The sequence below is a fragment of the Carettochelys insculpta genome, chromosome 4 (genome assembly GCF_033958435.1).
Source record: "Carettochelys insculpta isolate YL-2023 chromosome 4, ASM3395843v1, whole genome shotgun sequence".
In the NCBI taxonomy this organism is placed as follows: domain Eukaryota; kingdom Metazoa; phylum Chordata; order Testudines; family Carettochelyidae; genus Carettochelys; species Carettochelys insculpta.
Genome location: NC_134140.1, coordinates 22,922,407 through 22,939,841, shown reverse-complemented (window position 1 = coordinate 22,939,841; position 17,435 = coordinate 22,922,407). Strand labels below are relative to the sequence as shown.

Genomic DNA, 17,435 nt, shown 5'->3' with positions numbered 1-17,435 from the left:
AACATTGCAATTTAAAAAACATTGCGAGTATCTGGAAGACTGGTAATAACTTGTCCCTCTTTAGATGATTCATGCCAGGCACATTTTAATTTTCTACTATCTAATCTATCTAGATATCAACACCATGCCCTTTTTCAGGGTGTCAGAGTGTCTTTTGTAAGATGCTAAGGTATTATAACTTTATTATATTGACACCTACAAAGAAATGATACAAATTCTTGTTTTGACAGGGTAACTTTTATTAATAATGCACATAAATCTGTCACGCCTAGCAGGCGCCAGTCCTTTTTCACACTCTAAAAGTTCCTGAAGAATAAACTAGAAAGGCAGAAAGTTAAATGAAGCTTATGACACACATTTGTAAGTGGGTCCATTTTGGATTTTTTAACACAAGTTTTCCATGAACGTGTTTCTGAAAATTAAATAGATTGAGAAATACAGTAGAAAGAACATATTTACAATTATAATGGGCACTGCCAACATGTTCAATAACAAAAATAAAACAAAGAATTTTTCATGATTCTTGCATGCTTCCCCCCCCGAGTTTTTAAATATGATTTTTTTTAAAAATACAACAATGAAATAATTACATTCTTAATGAGAACACTATCTTACAACATATAACCAGATCCAATTAATTTGAAAGTGTATAAAAATGAAAACTTATACTAAATGAAGTATTCTCTTTCTGCAAAATCAAAACACCAAAATCATCCTATAAAAACACCTTTGGTCTCCCCAAATTATGATTAAAAAAGCACCTGATATAGTAATCGGAGTTTGCTTAGGAAGCACACGTATAACATTTTCTCAAAAGACATAGAAACTGGATGAATTAAAATACGAAAGTTTTCTCTTTAAGATGTCGTACTATCCTATTGCTGAGTTTGTCTGGTGATTTTGAAATTTAAAAATCTATGAAAATACAAACTTTGTTGCTTTTTATTAAAAATTGTACAGTAAGAATAACACAAAACACAAATATTTCACAGCACTGCATCTGTTCTGGAAAGAGGTTAGTTCTGGAGTTTGGTAAAGTCTATGGACAGCTCTACACGAGGAGGTAAAATCGTTCTTAGATATGCAAATCCTGCTACAAGAATTGTGTTGCTTGAGTCGATTTATCTTAAATCGATTTTTGCTATGGTCCCCACAGCAGTAGGTCGATGGGAGTCACTCTTTCGTCGACTTTCCTTACGCCTTACGACTACCAAGAGTACCAGGGATGACAGCATCGCCATGACAGTTCGACTTAGCGTACCCAGACTAGGCGTGCTAAATTGAACCCAGGAAGATCAACCGCCAGCCTGTTGATCTTCCCTTAAGTGTAGACATATCCTTTATTACATTACAATACCTTGGCCATTACATAGAACTGTCATAGTGAGTATGCTAACTGCAAAATGTTACCAATGTATTTGCACATTTAGTGCAGTGTATTTTTTGTAGGAAAGGGGGAAGCAAATGCCCTCCCAGGCTACGTATGTCATTTAGAATGGGCCTTTAGGGGTCCCAGGCTTAAAGGTGTATGTGGCAGAATGAAGGAATCATTATATAGAGTTGTACATCTTATAAGCATGCATGCAATTTCTGCTTGCTTAGAGGAATTTGCACACTCATCTAAAGCATGACAAAAATTTAACCTCACCCTCCATACAAAGCACTATTCATAATGGGGGGGCAGTTACAGAGTCAACATCTGGGGGGGGTATGGGGAAGACTCAGATTAGGCGATTGGCTACTCAGTGTTATTGATGTGGGATCTGTTATTAATGGCAACTATTTCAGCATCACACATGTTGACTAGAGGCCTAATTTGCATCATAAATATGTACAGATATAAATTAAATATTTAGTGAAATATACAAATAAATAAGTTTCGAAGTAAAAAGCCTAAATGAACTTAATTTTGCATCAAACTTTTTTTCCTGATGTTTCTGGGATACTTTATAGCATGATAGTCTGTATCATGCAGCATAACCTGTGCCCTTCACCTAGAAAATGTCATAATCAATCTAAAATACAATACTATAGCCAGCTTTGAAGAACACAGGCTGACATGCTTCCCCACTATATTTACATTACTGTGGCACTGAAAAAAAGCCAAACACTTCAGAGGCAGTAAGGCCCAATGCCATTTTGGGCCCCAATCCTGCACCACCGAAGGAGCCTTGTCCGTTACTTTATTGTATACCAGAATCAGACACTTAATAGCTGGCCACTGTGACCAGCTCTTTCAAAAGTGCTCAGGGCCCGCAAATGGGGCCAGATTTTCAGGAGCTGCTGGGAAATGAATATTTTAGCCTATGGTTGTAAACATGAAGTTTCCATGTGCGTAACGCCCATGAATGTCTTTTTGCACCAGACTCTGAGTTTTACATACCAGCATACATTTACAAAGCTTATGTAAATCTTACCAATGACAGAACTGTGGGTCTGGGCCACCAAGTAATCTATGCTTCCCTTGGTGTATCTGCAATGTTGCCAATTACTTTTAAACAAGAGACTCGTGCTTTATTTAAAGCCCCAGCACTTGCGGACAAGTGATAATGTCAAAATCTTGATTTTAGTGTCAAGCCCTCCTGATCGTGGAGATAATGCTGAAAATGTGACCTGAGTGGTTTACAGTGGCTTGAAAAAACAGGACAAATAAGAACAACTCTTTTAACAAAGAAAAAATTTTCATGATTTTTTAATTACTCCTTAATTTGGGGGCTTGATTCATGACTTTTGAAAAACTGGGGCTGGTAATAAGGCATCTGACTTCTTGGCAGAGATATATACATAACAAAGGGAGAACAGACTTCTGTATTTTTCACAGACTAAAAGGAAAACCCTGTTTTTTTGGCAAGCAGAAAATGTGTCCTCTCTCAGTAATGTCTTTTCTCTTCTTATTTCATCATTCTCGTGTATAAAGGAGATTGGAAATTCGCATTTCCTCATATCTGCCCTCCTCAAAAATATTATCCAAGATTTGAAAGGACTGAGGGTAGCAAATAAAACCATTATGTAACTTGACTTTAACAATGTTACAACAAGCAAAACAAAACTGCATGAACCTTGTAAAGTAGCTGTTATTTAAAAATTTTAATTTTTAATTTTAATTTTATTTTAATTTAATTTTAATTTTAGCAGCTGTCAGTGGGATTTTTTTTAGGAAGTGCAGAAATGAAGGAACATATAAAAGCTCTTTGTTGCTTTTTTAAAATCATGCCCAAATAATTTTCAGACTCCATGAGAGATGTAGTAACATTAGAAGATGACATCTGAAGAGGACTACATTAGAAGATGACAGGTCCTTAGAAACAACAACAACAACAAGAACATATTAAAACGCACGGCAGCTTTTTATGTCCCGATGACAAAAGCATCTGTCTAAAATATATCCAAAATGCTTCACAGCCATGTTTTGTCATTCCCTGGTTGGCTTATAACCATTGAGAAAATGGAGAGAGAAGGGTTCTGCTCAAGCAAGTCAGGCCATTTCTGTGGAAACATTTCTTCCATTTCCTGCCAAGTGACTAGGTAAGAGCTACATGAATCCTAACAAGCAAGCTTGTGATAACGCCTCTGTCAGGGGGCAGAATTTTGAAATTCAGAATTAACCTTGATTGTACAAAGTATCTAAATTCATAGGATTTCATCTGGGGCTCAGTGCACCAGTTTTGATCTCCATTCAGGACTTTTGATGTAATGTTGTTTACATTGTTGGTTTAACCTCCTTCAGCAACACAAACCTCAAAATTGCAATTACATGCTCCTTTTTTCCCCCTAACATTTTTACAAATAAAGTTGGAAATAAAAGGTAACAGGTAACAAATAGGGGCACACTCAGTTACACAGTAATACAGTAGAGAGAGTACAGTCAAATCAGGGCCAAGCTACCATTAACTGAACAGAATTATAAAACCTAATCACTTAACCCTTTACAGATGAGTCCTTTGCAGTCTTTTTCTTGGTCCACATGAAGCAAGGCCCTTAAACAACGTAAACAAATTTGCAATGCTTATGTTCCATTTTTCAGCTCCCACTCCTGGAAGGGAAAAACAAAGGACAGGGAAATGTTATATAAATCAAAGTGTCTGCACATACAGTTCATCTGCTTTTTGGCTCAAGCTACAGCCCACTGAAGTGAGTGGAACTCTTTCTATACTTCAGCAGGTTTTGGGTGAGTGTTTAAAAAGTGCAAAGAACAATTCTCAGATTTATATTTTAGTCTACAATCTGGAAACAGCTGAACAAGGTGAGGAGGTATGTCTCATTCTGTAAATTCTCCACATGACTGGAGTTGCATTTTGCACTCTTCTGCTATGTGCAGTGCGTAACAGGAAAAGAAACTCCATTTTTATATATTTTTCAAACTGCAGACTGCATGTTGAATAAATGTGTTCAAAGCACTAAGCACTGCTGCATTGTCAGCCTTACACAAAAAACAGTGAGGCAGAGTTCAGATACAACAGCAACAGGTGACTTGTATAGGCTTCTTGATGGCCTCTGTCTATGGCCAAGGAACAAGGAGACACACACCTGCTCTGCAGGGAGCCCACAAAAAAGGTTCGATTTTTTGCATCAGCAAGAGCAGCTGAAGTTTATCTAGTGAGTCACACACAATTATTCTGTGTTGGTCTTTGTTAAATTCAAACATTTGACACACCAGTTTGAATGATGCAACAGTAATTCTTACAGCCTATTGTGACTTTGACACAATTTATTCCATGAACCCTGTAGCCTTTCTTTAGTGAGAATTTGCTGGTGACTATAAGGAAGTAGGCCTGGCCCTCCAAGCAGTAAATCCAGCCCACATCTTTGTGCTCACAGAGATTCTCCTGACAGAAGAACTGATATCATCCTGATTCATAGATGGAGTCCCATTTAAGGAGATGGTACACATGACTGGACTGGAATGGGCCTTGAGAGATCATCTAGTCCAGTCCCTTAGGACAGGATTAAATAGTAGCTAGACTAGAGTTTCTCAAAATGGGGTCACTAGACATCTAAGAGGTCCTGAGAATATCCTAGGGGTCCATGGGCCCTGCCGATCATCTCTTTTTCCTCCCCCACAGAGCCTCCCAAATGCTACAAGTCTGGCAGTGCAAGGGGGCTAAGGCACGCTTCTTCCCTGCCCTAGCTACACTCTGGTCCCAGAAGCAGCCAGTGTGCCCCTGTGGTCTCCAGGGGAAGGCATGAGTGGCATCTCCGTGCGATGCTCCCTGCTCTGAGTGCTGATGCTGCAGCTTCCATGGCCATGAACAGTGTGCCTGTGGGCAGGGAAAGCACATGGAGGTCCCCTGGACAATCCACCAACAAGATGTTCCCAGAGGCAGATGATGGTCACTTGGGAGCCACCCATGGTATGTACTGCTCAGCCAGAGCCTGCAACTCTGCAAGGGGCGGGGGGCACAGCCTTGGGGAAGGGGGCAGAGCAGAGGCGGAGCTGGAGGGCTCGGGAATACCCAGGTACCCCCTTCTGCATCCCAGCCCCTGCACCTCAACCCCCTCTTGCACCCCAGCCCCCTGTCTCAGCCCAGAACCTGTACTTCAACCCCCTCCCAGCATTCTGCATCCCTGTCCTGCACACAGATTCTCACCCAGAGCCTGTGGCATGCATCCCCTCCTGAGATGGGGGACAGTGAATGATGGAGAGAATGGGGGGGTGCCGTGGAGAATGGGTGGAGGACATGATCTTAGGGAAGGGGGCAGGGCAAAAGCTGGGCTGGAGGGCTTGGGATACCCAGATAATTTTAAATCAAAATGGGAGTCCTTGGATTGCTTAAGTTTGAGAACTGTTGACCTAGATCTTCCCTTGCAGGTATTTGTCTAAGCCTCTTTTACAAATATCCAATAATAGGGATTCTACTACTCGCCGAGGCAATTTACTCAGTATTTAACCACCCTCATAGTTACAGGGCTTCTCCTGATGTCCAATCTAAATCTCACTTCCTGCAACTTAAACACATCACTTCTTGTTCTATCCTCAGAGGTTAAGGAGAACCATTTTCCTCTCTCTGACAGTGAAAAACCCACCACAATCAATGTACTACATTGACTACAGCGAGCATCTATGCAACACGCTCCCTAAGAAACCGAGGAACCACTTGATCAAAATCCTTTATAATAAACAAAAGATAATTCAAAATGAACTCTCTGAACTTGAAATTATTGTCAACAATCAGGCATCCATGCAAGACCCCACAGAACAAGGCTTTATCTGTGCTAGACAAAAAATTTATCAAACACATTTCCACTTTCTACGAAAAAGAAAAGGAATAAATTTTCTACATTACTTCATACTTCAGGATACTTCAACTACAATACTGACAGCTCAACTAACAATATTGTTAATCTTTCCAGCTACCAACTCAGCTCAGCAGAAGAGTCTCTCTTATCCCGGGGTCTTTCCTTCTGCCCCACTTCCTCCATGAACTTAATACAATTCTGCGGTGACCCTGCAGCCTTCTTTCACCGCCTCTGTCTAAAGGAATTATTCCAGCACACCTATGAACAACAGTCTGACTCTCTCGACCCCCACTTCCAACAACAAAAGAAGAAGAACTCTATGTGGACTCCCCCTGAGGGTCATAGTGAAAGTCTGGATTTCTACGTACAATGCTTCCGCCACCGTGCTCAGGCTGACATTATACACAAACAATGCCCAATGAGACACAATCTCAACTATGCTGAACGCCACGCTGTCCACAGTCTCAAAAATAACCCAGACATTATAATCAAACCAGCTGACAAGGGGGGTGCTGTTGTCATCATGAATAAGTCAGACTATGAACAGGATGCAGCCAGACAACTCTCCAACCCCACATTTTACAGACCTCTCTGTGCTGATCCCACTTTGGAATTGCAAAGGAAATTACAACAACTACTTAAGGAACTCCCTGCTGCTACCTTATTCACTCAGACACACCATCGGAGCCCCAGCCTGCATTATTCTATTTACTTCCCAAAGTCCACAAACCTGGAAACCCTGGATGCCCTATCATTTCAGGCACTGGTGCCCTTACCACTGGACTATCCAGTTACGTCGACTCCCTTCTCAAACCTTATGCCACCAACACTCCCAGTTATCTGCAAGATACCACTGACTTCCTGAGGAAATTACAAAACATTGTAAAAGTTCCTGACAATGCCATCCTTGCCACAATGGATGTAGAGGCTCTGTACACTAATATTCCACACAAAGGCTGCGTCTACACGTGCACGCTACTTCGAAGTAGCGGCACCAACTTCGAAATAGCGCCCGTCACGTCTACACGTGTTGGGCGCTATTTCGAAGTTGAAATTGACGTTAGGCGGCGAGACGTCGAAGTCGCTAACCCCATGAGCGGATGGGAATAGCGCCCTACTTCGACGTTCAACATCGAAGTAGGGACGTGTAGACGATCCGCGTCCCGCAACATCGAAATAGCGGGGTCCTCCATGGCGGCCATCAGCTGGGGGGTTGAGAGATACTCTCTCTCCAGCCCTTGCGGGGCTCTGTGGTCACCGTGGGCAGCAGCCCTTAGCCCAGGGCTTCTGGCTGCTGCTGCTGCAGCTGGGGGTCTGTGCTGCATATACAGGGTCTGCAACTAGTTGTTGGCTCTGTGTATCTTGCACTGTTTAATGAAAGTGTGTCTGGGAGGGGCCCTTTAAGGGAGCGACTTGCTGTTGAGTCCGCCCCGTGACCCTGTCTGCAGCTGTGCCTGGCTCCCTTATTTCGATGTGTGCTACTTTGCCGTGTAGACGTTCCCTCGCTGTGCCTATTTCGATGTTGGGCTGAGCAACGTCGAAGTTGAACATCGACGTTGCCAGCCCTGGAGGACGTGTAGACGTTATTCATCGAAATAGCCTATTTCGATGTCGCAACATCGAAATAAACTATTTCGAAGTTGGGTGCACGTGTAGACGTAGCCAAAGACAGATTACAAGCAATCAGAAATACTATCCCTGATGTCATCACAGCCAACCTGGCGTCTGAGCTCTGCAACTTTGTTCTCACCCACAATTAGTTCTGATTTGGAGACAATTTATACCTCCGGATTAGTGGAACTCCTATGGGCACCCGCTTGGCCCCACAATATGCTAATATATTTATGGCTGACCTGGAACAACGGTTCCTCAGCTCTCATCCCCTATTACACTCCTCCACTTAAGATACATTGATGACATCTTTATGATTTGGATCCATGGTACAGAGACTTTAGAAGAATTCCATAGAGACTTTAACAATCTGTACCCCACCATCAACTTATGCCTCGATCACTCCACGCAAGAGATACATTTCCTGGACGCTACAGTACAAATCAAGGATGGCCTGATCAGCATCACACTGTATCGGAAACCCACTGATCACTCTACATACCTACACCCTTCTAGTTTCCATCCTGCACTCATAACTAGATCCATTGTTTACAGTCAAACCCTTAGGTACAAACGCATTTGCTTTGATCCAACTGACAAGAGACCAAAAACTACAAGATCTCTACCAAATATTCATAAACTTGAATTACCCACCGAGAAATAAAAAAACAAATCGACAGGGCCAGATGAATACCCACAGACCAGCTGCTTCAAGATAGGCCCAAAAAAGCCAAGAATAGAACACCACTGGTCATCACCTACAGCCCCCCACTCAAACCACTGCAACAAATTATTAACGACCTACAACCTATCCTTAATCAGGATGCCACACTCCAGAAGGCCCTAGGTGACATGCCTGTTCTCTCCTACAGACAACCTCCCAACCTTATGAGGATTCTAACCAATAGCCACAGTCTATACCACAGGAATACCAGTCCTGGGTCTTTTCCTTGCACCAAAGCCTGCTGCCAGCTTTGTCCACATATCTGTTGTGGCGATACCACTACTGGACCTAACCAGGTTATTCACAGAATCACGGGCACATTCTCATGTTCCTCAACTAACATCATATATGCCATCATGTGCCAACAATGCCCAGATGCTTTGTGTATTGGACAAACTTCAAACTCTCTCAGACAAAGAGTTAATGGGCACGAACCAGACATCAAAACATTCCTGATCCACAACCCAGTTAGTCTACATTTTAATGGAGCGGGCCATTCTGTTAATGACTAAAGTATTTGCGTCTTATTGAAGAACAATTTTCAGTCTGCTTTAGAAAGAGAAGCTGCTGAACTCTCTTTCTTATTCAAATTCGATACATTAACGTGGTTTGAACTGGGATGAAAATTTTCTGGGATGTTATAGGGGCTCTTTGGCATATGTGGCTTAATTTAATTCTTGACTCCCCCGTCCCCTCTGCTCTCTGATTTGCTCACCTTGATAATTTTTTTCTGATTTGTCAGCTTTGATTACTGTTTTTGGTTCTCTATGCCTTAAATATTGAGTCTGTTCTGGTCTGGCTATGGTCTGAAGAAGTGGGTCTGTTCCATGAAAGCTCACCTAATAAACTATTTTGTTAGTCTTTAAAGTGCTACTTGACTGCTTTTTTCCCTCCTTGAAACAGTCTTTTATGTTCTTGAAAATTGTTATTATGTCCACGTCCAGTCTTCTCTCCTCCAGATTAAACAAACCCATTTTACATCATGTTTTCTAGAGCTTTAATCATTTTTGCTGCTCTTCTCTAGACTTTCTTCACTGGATCCACCTTTTTATTGAAATATGGCGCCCAGAAGTGGACATAATATTCCAGTTGAGGCTTAATCAGCATGGATTAGAGTAGAAGAATTACTCCTCATGTCCTGCTGACAACTCTCCTACTAATAGATCTCAGAATGATGTTTGCTGTTTTTTGCTGTTGTAGTTTTGGTCTTTTTTTTCTTTTTTTTTTGGTAGTAGTCTTACCCTGTTGACTCATATTGAGCTTGTCATGCATTGTGACCCTCAGATGCCTTTCTGCAGTGCTCCCTCCTAGGCAATCATTTCACAATATGCATGCGTCCTTCCTGAATGGAGTACTTTGTGAGCTGTTCATGCCCTCAAGCACCCTCTCCACAGCTCCCATTGGCCAGCTTCTGGCCACTGTGAACTGTGAGGACAAAACTGAGGGCAGATGCTGTTTGTGTAGCCACCCTTCCCCTCTTCCTTGCCTCCCCCAACACCACCAGGGGTGCTCAGAGGGTGTGCAAGAAACTAGTTGCTCCCAGGAATGGTGTGGAGCCATGGCTTTCAGGCAGCTTGCCTGAGCCTTGCTGTGTCACTGGACGTCATCCCCCCCCCACCCCCGAGAAAATGCCTGCTTGCAAAGGGCATTGGAGCTGCAGATTTTTGATCCGTGACCTAGAGCATCCTTGACTGATATTTGTAAAATAGGTTGTTAGAAACGTCCAGGAGTGGGGATTCCACACCCTCCCATGGCATTTCACTAAACTATCCTTATAGTTAAAAAGTTTTTCAGTGCTACTTGGGCTTCATAATGGATTCCTGAATCCATCACTCATTCTATATTCTTTGAAGTCTTTCTCACTGACAACCAGTAAGTATTTGTTGCTGCTGCTTGACAGCAGTAATGTGTCTCACTGTGACAAGAAGATATTCATCACGGCTTTGGTGGTACAACAGCTGATGTCTCTTAAGGATGCATGAAGAGAACAGGCTCCAGAATTTGAACTTTCAGATGTGAGTTATTTCTCTAAGCATACACCTTCGCCTGACTCCCTTTCTCCCTGGAGTCTCCTACCCACCCACTCCTGCATTGTGAAACAATTTTCTATTAGGGTGCCAGAGGTTTGAAAGTCTCTCTAGAAGACAGACTGCTCTGTTCTAATTCCTCCTGCTTCCCTTTCCAGAGGTGCATAAGGTGCACTAGATTAGTCTCTAACCGGACAGGCCCAGAAGCAAGAGAGATTTGCAGAAAGTAGCCACACCAGCAGCGTGTGCACAGCTCTGAAGTTACACTGGGCCACATAGGACTCAAATATAGGAATTACAGATCAAAGGGCTCATAGCAGAGAGGAACAGAAGGGTCAGATGGACATAGAAAGGACAGAGCTGGGGAAAAAGAGCAGGAATGCAGGCAGACTATGGATAGAAATAAAAAGATGAATGGGATCAGATAAATATCCAAAATGTTCAGGGCTTACGCAAACACATCCTACCCATTTTGTCCATTACTGGGGACTTTAGTATTAGCACAGACATGAAATTGGCCTCACATCCCACACACTATGATGGAGGTTACATATGCTGAACCAATTCCACTTTCAGAGTGCTCACATGCAACTCCCACTGATTAGCCAAATCATTAAGGGTCAAATGAGTCCCTAGACACACTCATAACTCTGCAAGGCCAAAACATTAAGTGCCAAATTCCACCCTCATATATGCGCATTCAACTCCCATTGAAATTAATGTGAGTTGCAGATGCTTAGCTGATGTTGGAATTTGGCTGTATCTCGTTATGAATGAGCTCAGTACAGTTTGGGTCGCATTATTTCACTGCTAATATTTGGAGAATGAAGTTTTATGAAAAGGTGGTAACAGATGTTAAATCTGAATTCAATATGTGGAACTGTTTCCGTTGACAGAAAGTAGCTTCAGATCCTTTTAACAGTCTAATCTTACACCCAAGATTCTTCCAGAAGAGACTCTAGTCAACCAGTAGTGTTCTTTAAACACACCATTTGCAGCTAAGGCTTGGTCTATACTACTGGTCTCATGAATCTAACTTTTACAACTTCAACTATGAAGCTGAAATCAACATACTTAGATCCATTTACCATAGAGTCTTCACTGTGGTAAGTCAACAGATTATGCTCTGCCATCAACTCTGCCTATACTTCTTGTTCGGGTGAAGCACCAGTTGATGCAACGGTGCTTGGCAATTGATTTATTGCCTTTATACCAGATGTGATAAATTGACTCCCAATGGACTGATCACTACCTGTCGATTTGGCAGATAGTGTAGTCAAGACCTGTCAGAGCAGATTTTGCTACCTGGCACTATTCTGAGCAATTCTTATAGGCATAATACATCAGGAAGTGAATAAATAAATGAACTGCCAATGTAGCATCTTTCATCCCAAGAACATTAATTTTACAAGTGGGAAACTGAGGCACAGATGGGTAGAGCCATGCACAGATACAAAATTTCAGTCCATATCTGTATCTGTAAAAAATGAGCCATGGATATCCACTCTGACATCCGTGGATGCAGATACCCACAGATACAAAGTGGATAGCCACAAATATGCAGGGTTCTATAGATGGGGTTAGTGACTTGCCTTATGTCACATGACAAATCTGTGGCAGACCAGCACAGCCCAGCTCCTCTGACTCTCAGTTGCATGTCCTAACTCCTAGATGGCATTCCTTACTCACGCTTTACTAAAATGCATTTGTTCATGAATTCTGCTGCTCTTAACACTGCAAACGTATATAATGAATCAGGAAAAAAGAAAAACAGCACCAGTGAAACCTTAAAATGCTTCCTAAAATAAAGCAAGTATGGCTGTTATAGACAAAATAATGGAGTGCACTATGAAGAGAGGAAAACAAAAAAGCAGTCCAGTAGCACTTTAAAGACTAACAAAATAATTTATTAGGTGATGAGCTTTCGTGGGACAGACCCACTCCTTCAGACCATAGCCACACCAGAACACACTCAATATTTAAGGTACAGAAAACCAAAAACAGTAATCAAGGTTGATAAATCAGAAAAATTATCATCAAGGTGAGCAAATCAGAGATTTTTCTGATTTGTCAACCTTGATTACTATTTTTGGTTCTCTGTGCCTTATTGAGTCTGTTCTAGTGTGGCTATGATTTGAAGAAGTGGGTCTGTCCCACGAAAGCTCATCACTTAATACATTATTGTGTTAGTCTTTAAAGTGTTATTGTATTGCTTTTTTGTTTTCATAGTATATAGACTAGCACGGCTATCTCTGTTTCATATGAAGAACAGATGTGTAGGAATTATTGTTGATAACTGTAGTTTGCAATAAACAGATCAAAACAACACAAAGATCTCAGACCCATGCCAGCAGTAAAACCCTTTTTTTGTAAGTTATACGAGTTGTTCAGTCTCACACCTTTACAAGCCAATTCATTCAGGCCAAGACAGCGGTCATGAAAATCCCATTTACCTTTAACCACAAGTAGCATGTCTATTAAACACTGTATTAATGGGGTAGAAATGCAAAGTTTCATCCAGGCATCAGGCAGAACAAACTGAATTCAAAGAATTTCAACTTTAATTGTACAGCAAGAGAGGCTGCTTGCACAATACATTTTTTCAATTACCACAGTCTAGAACTATTTCTTTCTTTCATCATCTGGCAACGATTAAATTTGATATCTTTTGGTTACTAAAGCACTGGTTTTAATGATGACACTAAATGCATGTTGACTAAATCCATTAGTGTAATGGTGAAAGAAGTAAACAGGCCATTTACAGCGAACTCCATGAAAGAACAGAGACAGACACAGAATGAAATCTGTCATAGTAGTATAGAATTCTTTGGTCATCTGGTTCCCCAAATTTACCCCATCAGAATGAAATGGATCTCTGTTCAGGGGATTAGCATGAAACCAGGCACCACTCTGTGTAAATGTGGACCGTGGGCCAGTCCTCTACACTGGTGTGAAATTTCACCCTTAGAAATTCGAGCAGCAGGAGCTGATCTCTCCCTGATCATGAATAAAGGAGAGATGGGAAACATGTCATGATGGACAGGGGCAGAAGAAGAAGAAAAATCAAACAATAGATCTTTTTTCCACCTTTGCTTTTCGAAGGACGTGACCTCGACATGGAGAATTACTTGATGTAGGAGGTCTCTTCAGCACCGCTGCACTGTTCACGGGTATTGAACATTCAGTATCACTTGTATCACAACTGGAGATAGGAGAGTTTTCCAAAGTTCGATGCTTGAAAATTGGAGACTGGTAGACAGAAGAAACAGAATGAAAACCTCAGAGGGGGCAATGTTTCCTTCAAAATATTCATAAAAATAAAAATCTTCAGCTGGGAGAAGCTTTATCCAAATATTCATGTAAACATTATTTATCTAAATTTGGGTCTGCAAAAAACTGCAAGTACCATTTCAAAGTTTGAAAAGCACTTTGACGGACAAGTCTTTCTAAACGTGAACTACACTCATCAGGAAAGCAAATGCCATTTCTGGAATAAGCAAAGAAAACAAATAGTTACATAGTTTGTGATGGCTACTTTAGTTCACTCTAAACTACAAGTGATTAGGGGGTAGGTCTACATAGCAAAGTTATTTCGCAATAACAGACATTATTTCAAAATAAATGTCCTAGCGTCTACACAACAACCTCTAGTTTGAAAGAATGGTTGGCTTACTTTGAAATTGGTAAACCTCATTCTACAAGGAATAGCATCTATTTCGAAATAGCTATTCTGAAATAGGTGCTGTTAGAAAGGGAATAAGCCACAATGTGTCCAATGGCTCTATTTTAAAATAGGCTGCACGTGTGCAGATGCTGTATTTTGAAATAGCTAAGTGCTATTTTGAAATGCATTTTTGTGTGTAGCAGCATTACTTCAAAATAAGCTGTTCCACAATTGCTCTTCTGGAATAGCTTATTTTGAAATAAGGCTGCTGTGTAGACATAGGGGGCAGTGCTATGAACTAATCCAATAATTTTGTCCATATTGATCCTGGAGATATTAAAGGTCTATAGATGTTAATCTCTTTGTGGGGAGAGACTGCCTCTTAATAGTATATGTTTGTACAGCTCCTAGCATAATGTGGTCCTGGCCTCTAGGCTTTTGCACAACACAAACAGTAACACCCATTTCCTGTAATTCCATACATATCAGTTCAATTTCATGGTTGAAGAGGACATCAGCTGCAGGTCAGCAATGGAAACAAGCCAGACCTGAGCTTGGCTGGTTTATTTTCTTGGGTTTACAGATCAGAGTCCTTGTTCTGCAAGATGCTGACCACCCTTAGTTCCTATTCACCTTTTTGGAAGCAGTGAATACTCAAGCTCTCCTATATCATTGGATCAAACCCTCACATGGTTGCGCACTTTTTTGAAATCATTCAGCTATGAACATACCTGTGGGCTTGAGGTTCCTGATTTGGGCTCAATTGCCAATCCCAGTGTGATGCCGCCAGCCAAGGCTTTCTTCAGGCTCTCTTTCACCTCAGTCAGTTCCAACTCCAGATTTACACGCTCAGTTTCCTTCAGTTTGCATTCCTCTTCCAGCTTCCTTAACTTATCTTCAAGAATCACTTGAGTCTTCCTGCCTGAAATCCAGAGATGGGTGTTGTTCCAACAGGCTAAAGTTGATGGACTCAGTGCCAAACAAATTTCACTTATTTACAAATAGGAAACAGAGCCTTTAAAATTATTGGGTATCCATACAGCTATGCACACTGCACAATTTCAACCTTGTTCAGGTAAAGTGTTTTGCACTGTACACAAAGCTCAGTGATCACAGAATCATAGGGCTGGAAGGGATTTCAGGAAGTCATCTAGTCCAGCCACCTGCTTCAAGCAGATCAACCCCAACTAAGTCATACCAGCCAGGACCTTGTCAAACTGGGACTTAAAAACCTCTCGGGATGGAGAATCCACCACCTTTCAAGGCAATGCATTCCAGTGCTTCACCACCCTCCTGGTGAAGCAGTTTTTCCTCATATCCAACCTATTCCTCTCCTTCTGTTACTTCAGACCATTGATCCTTGTTCTGCCATCTGTCACCACTGAGAACAGTTCCCCTCCATCCTTTTTAGAGTATCCCTTCAAGAAGTTGAAGGCTGCTATTAAATCGCCCCTCAGTCTTCTCTTCTGTAAACTAAATAGGCCCAAATCCCTCAGCCTCTCCTCACAAGTCATGTGCTCCAGCCCCTTAATCATTTTTGTTGCCCTCTGCTGAACCTGCTCCAGCACATCCACAGTGATTTACTGTCCTGAGGCAATTTTTTGGTTTCCTAGCCACATTATTTTACATTTAGTCTCTATACCTCAAAAATAGAAGGAACCAATTATTTTTTTAAAATATGGTGACCCCATAAATTTCTGTGTGAGTTGGTGATAATTGTTATAGTGTATTTTAGAATGAAATGAGCTAATAGTTCAAATATAGCTGGATAGCAATGATAGTCTAATTTTATATATTTTTTAACATAAAAACAGAACCTCAGGCTACACCTGTAGCAAGTAGCTTGGATTTCTGAAAAACAGATTTCAGGAAAGAATCTGTTTGGGTAGCTATAATTCTTGTTGTGTCAGGCTCTAATACAATAAAGCACCACATACCAGCATTGACTTCAATGGCAGCACGCAGGTCTTTTCTTTCCTTTCGGAGCTGAGCCAACCTGTTCCGCAGAGCTTCTTTCCTCCTCAACAACTCCTCCTCTTTGGTTTGCAACCTCTTTGCATCTGCTTCCACGCGGTTCTTGCCATATTTGTATTGATCAGCATCTGTACAGAAAGATTAATGCATACTGATGATTTTATTCATTTAACACCTTTTCTCAACGGCTCAGAACCTAGGAACCTCACTAATCAGAATCTGAGATGGGACAAACAACATATACAAACCCCTAAAATTTCCTGGTCTCAGCTTTGTTATTTGGGCCCCTTTCTGATCTCTTTGGATAAAATAAGCCATGAAACAGCCCTTCACCTCTCCATCAAATCTAACCTCACAAAACCTTTTGCAACACCTGAGAACGCTTTTTTGTGTGTTCCAACTGGCTTTTCCCACACTTCTTGATTTTTGCTGAGCACAAATGCTGAAATAACATGAACAAATCTTGTTTTCAAGAATCTTTGGGAAAATATGGAAAATACCAGACATCTTACAAGACTCCTGTTCTACAAACTCCTGCCCAAGAGTGTAGACAAAACAGATTCTGATAAGTATGCGAAACTTTTCCTGTGCTTAACCAGACTGAAACTCTGACCTGACACTTATAACTGAATGGTGAAGTTGGAAAACTCCCACTTTTCTGGTTTTTCTCCACCAATTCCACTCCAGGGAACAGGCTAAGGTCCCCAAACCTGTGCCTGCTCTCTCCCACTAAGGATGGACTACAGAATGAAAGGTATCTCACCCTCATTGCCACTGCCTAGGAAATGCCTTGGCCCAGACTCTTCTAAAGCTCTTTCACTCCTCTTTTTCATGGAGAATGGGAGCTAGACATCACAAGATTTTTTTCCTATATTTCAAACCTAGTGGACATCACAAAATGTCAAAGCATTTTACAAGTCTCCAATTTAGAATTAAATGCTTAGCTTACTAAATCCCATACTAATACAGATTAATTTCTGTGGGACACCATTACATTTTTATTAAATGTCATTAGTTTCACTTATTATCATCATGATTAAAAATTTCTATTAAAGTTGCACCATGACCAGAGTGAACTCAAATTTTTGCAGAAGATCCCGGCATGACAAATGTAATAAAAAAACTTTCCAAGTAAAAACCTCAGAGGTAAGAGAAGAGGGTAACAGTACTTACTAAGATAACTAAATGAAAACTAAGT

At 41.3% G+C, this 17,435-nt stretch overlaps 1 protein-coding gene across 3 annotated transcripts in view; it reads right to left on the bottom strand.

Annotated features, from left to right (window-relative positions):
- Positions 1-224: 224 nt before the first annotated feature.
- Positions 225-17,435, bottom strand: part of AFAP1 (actin filament associated protein 1) — a 196,308-nt gene continuing 179,097 nt past the window's right edge. For all 3 annotated transcript variants that reach the window (XM_074992439.1, XM_074992437.1, XM_074992438.1), the window contains 4 exons: positions 16,201-16,365; positions 14,995-15,185; positions 13,687-13,848; positions 225-4,033 (listed from right to left, as the gene is read on the bottom strand). In XM_074992439.1, coding sequence (XP_074848540.1) covers positions 4,007-4,033; positions 13,687-13,848; positions 14,995-15,185; positions 16,201-16,365 — 545 coding nt within the window. In that variant the 3' untranslated portion in view covers positions 225-4,006. The remainder of the gene's footprint in view (positions 4,034-13,686; positions 13,849-14,994; positions 15,186-16,200; positions 16,366-17,435) is intronic.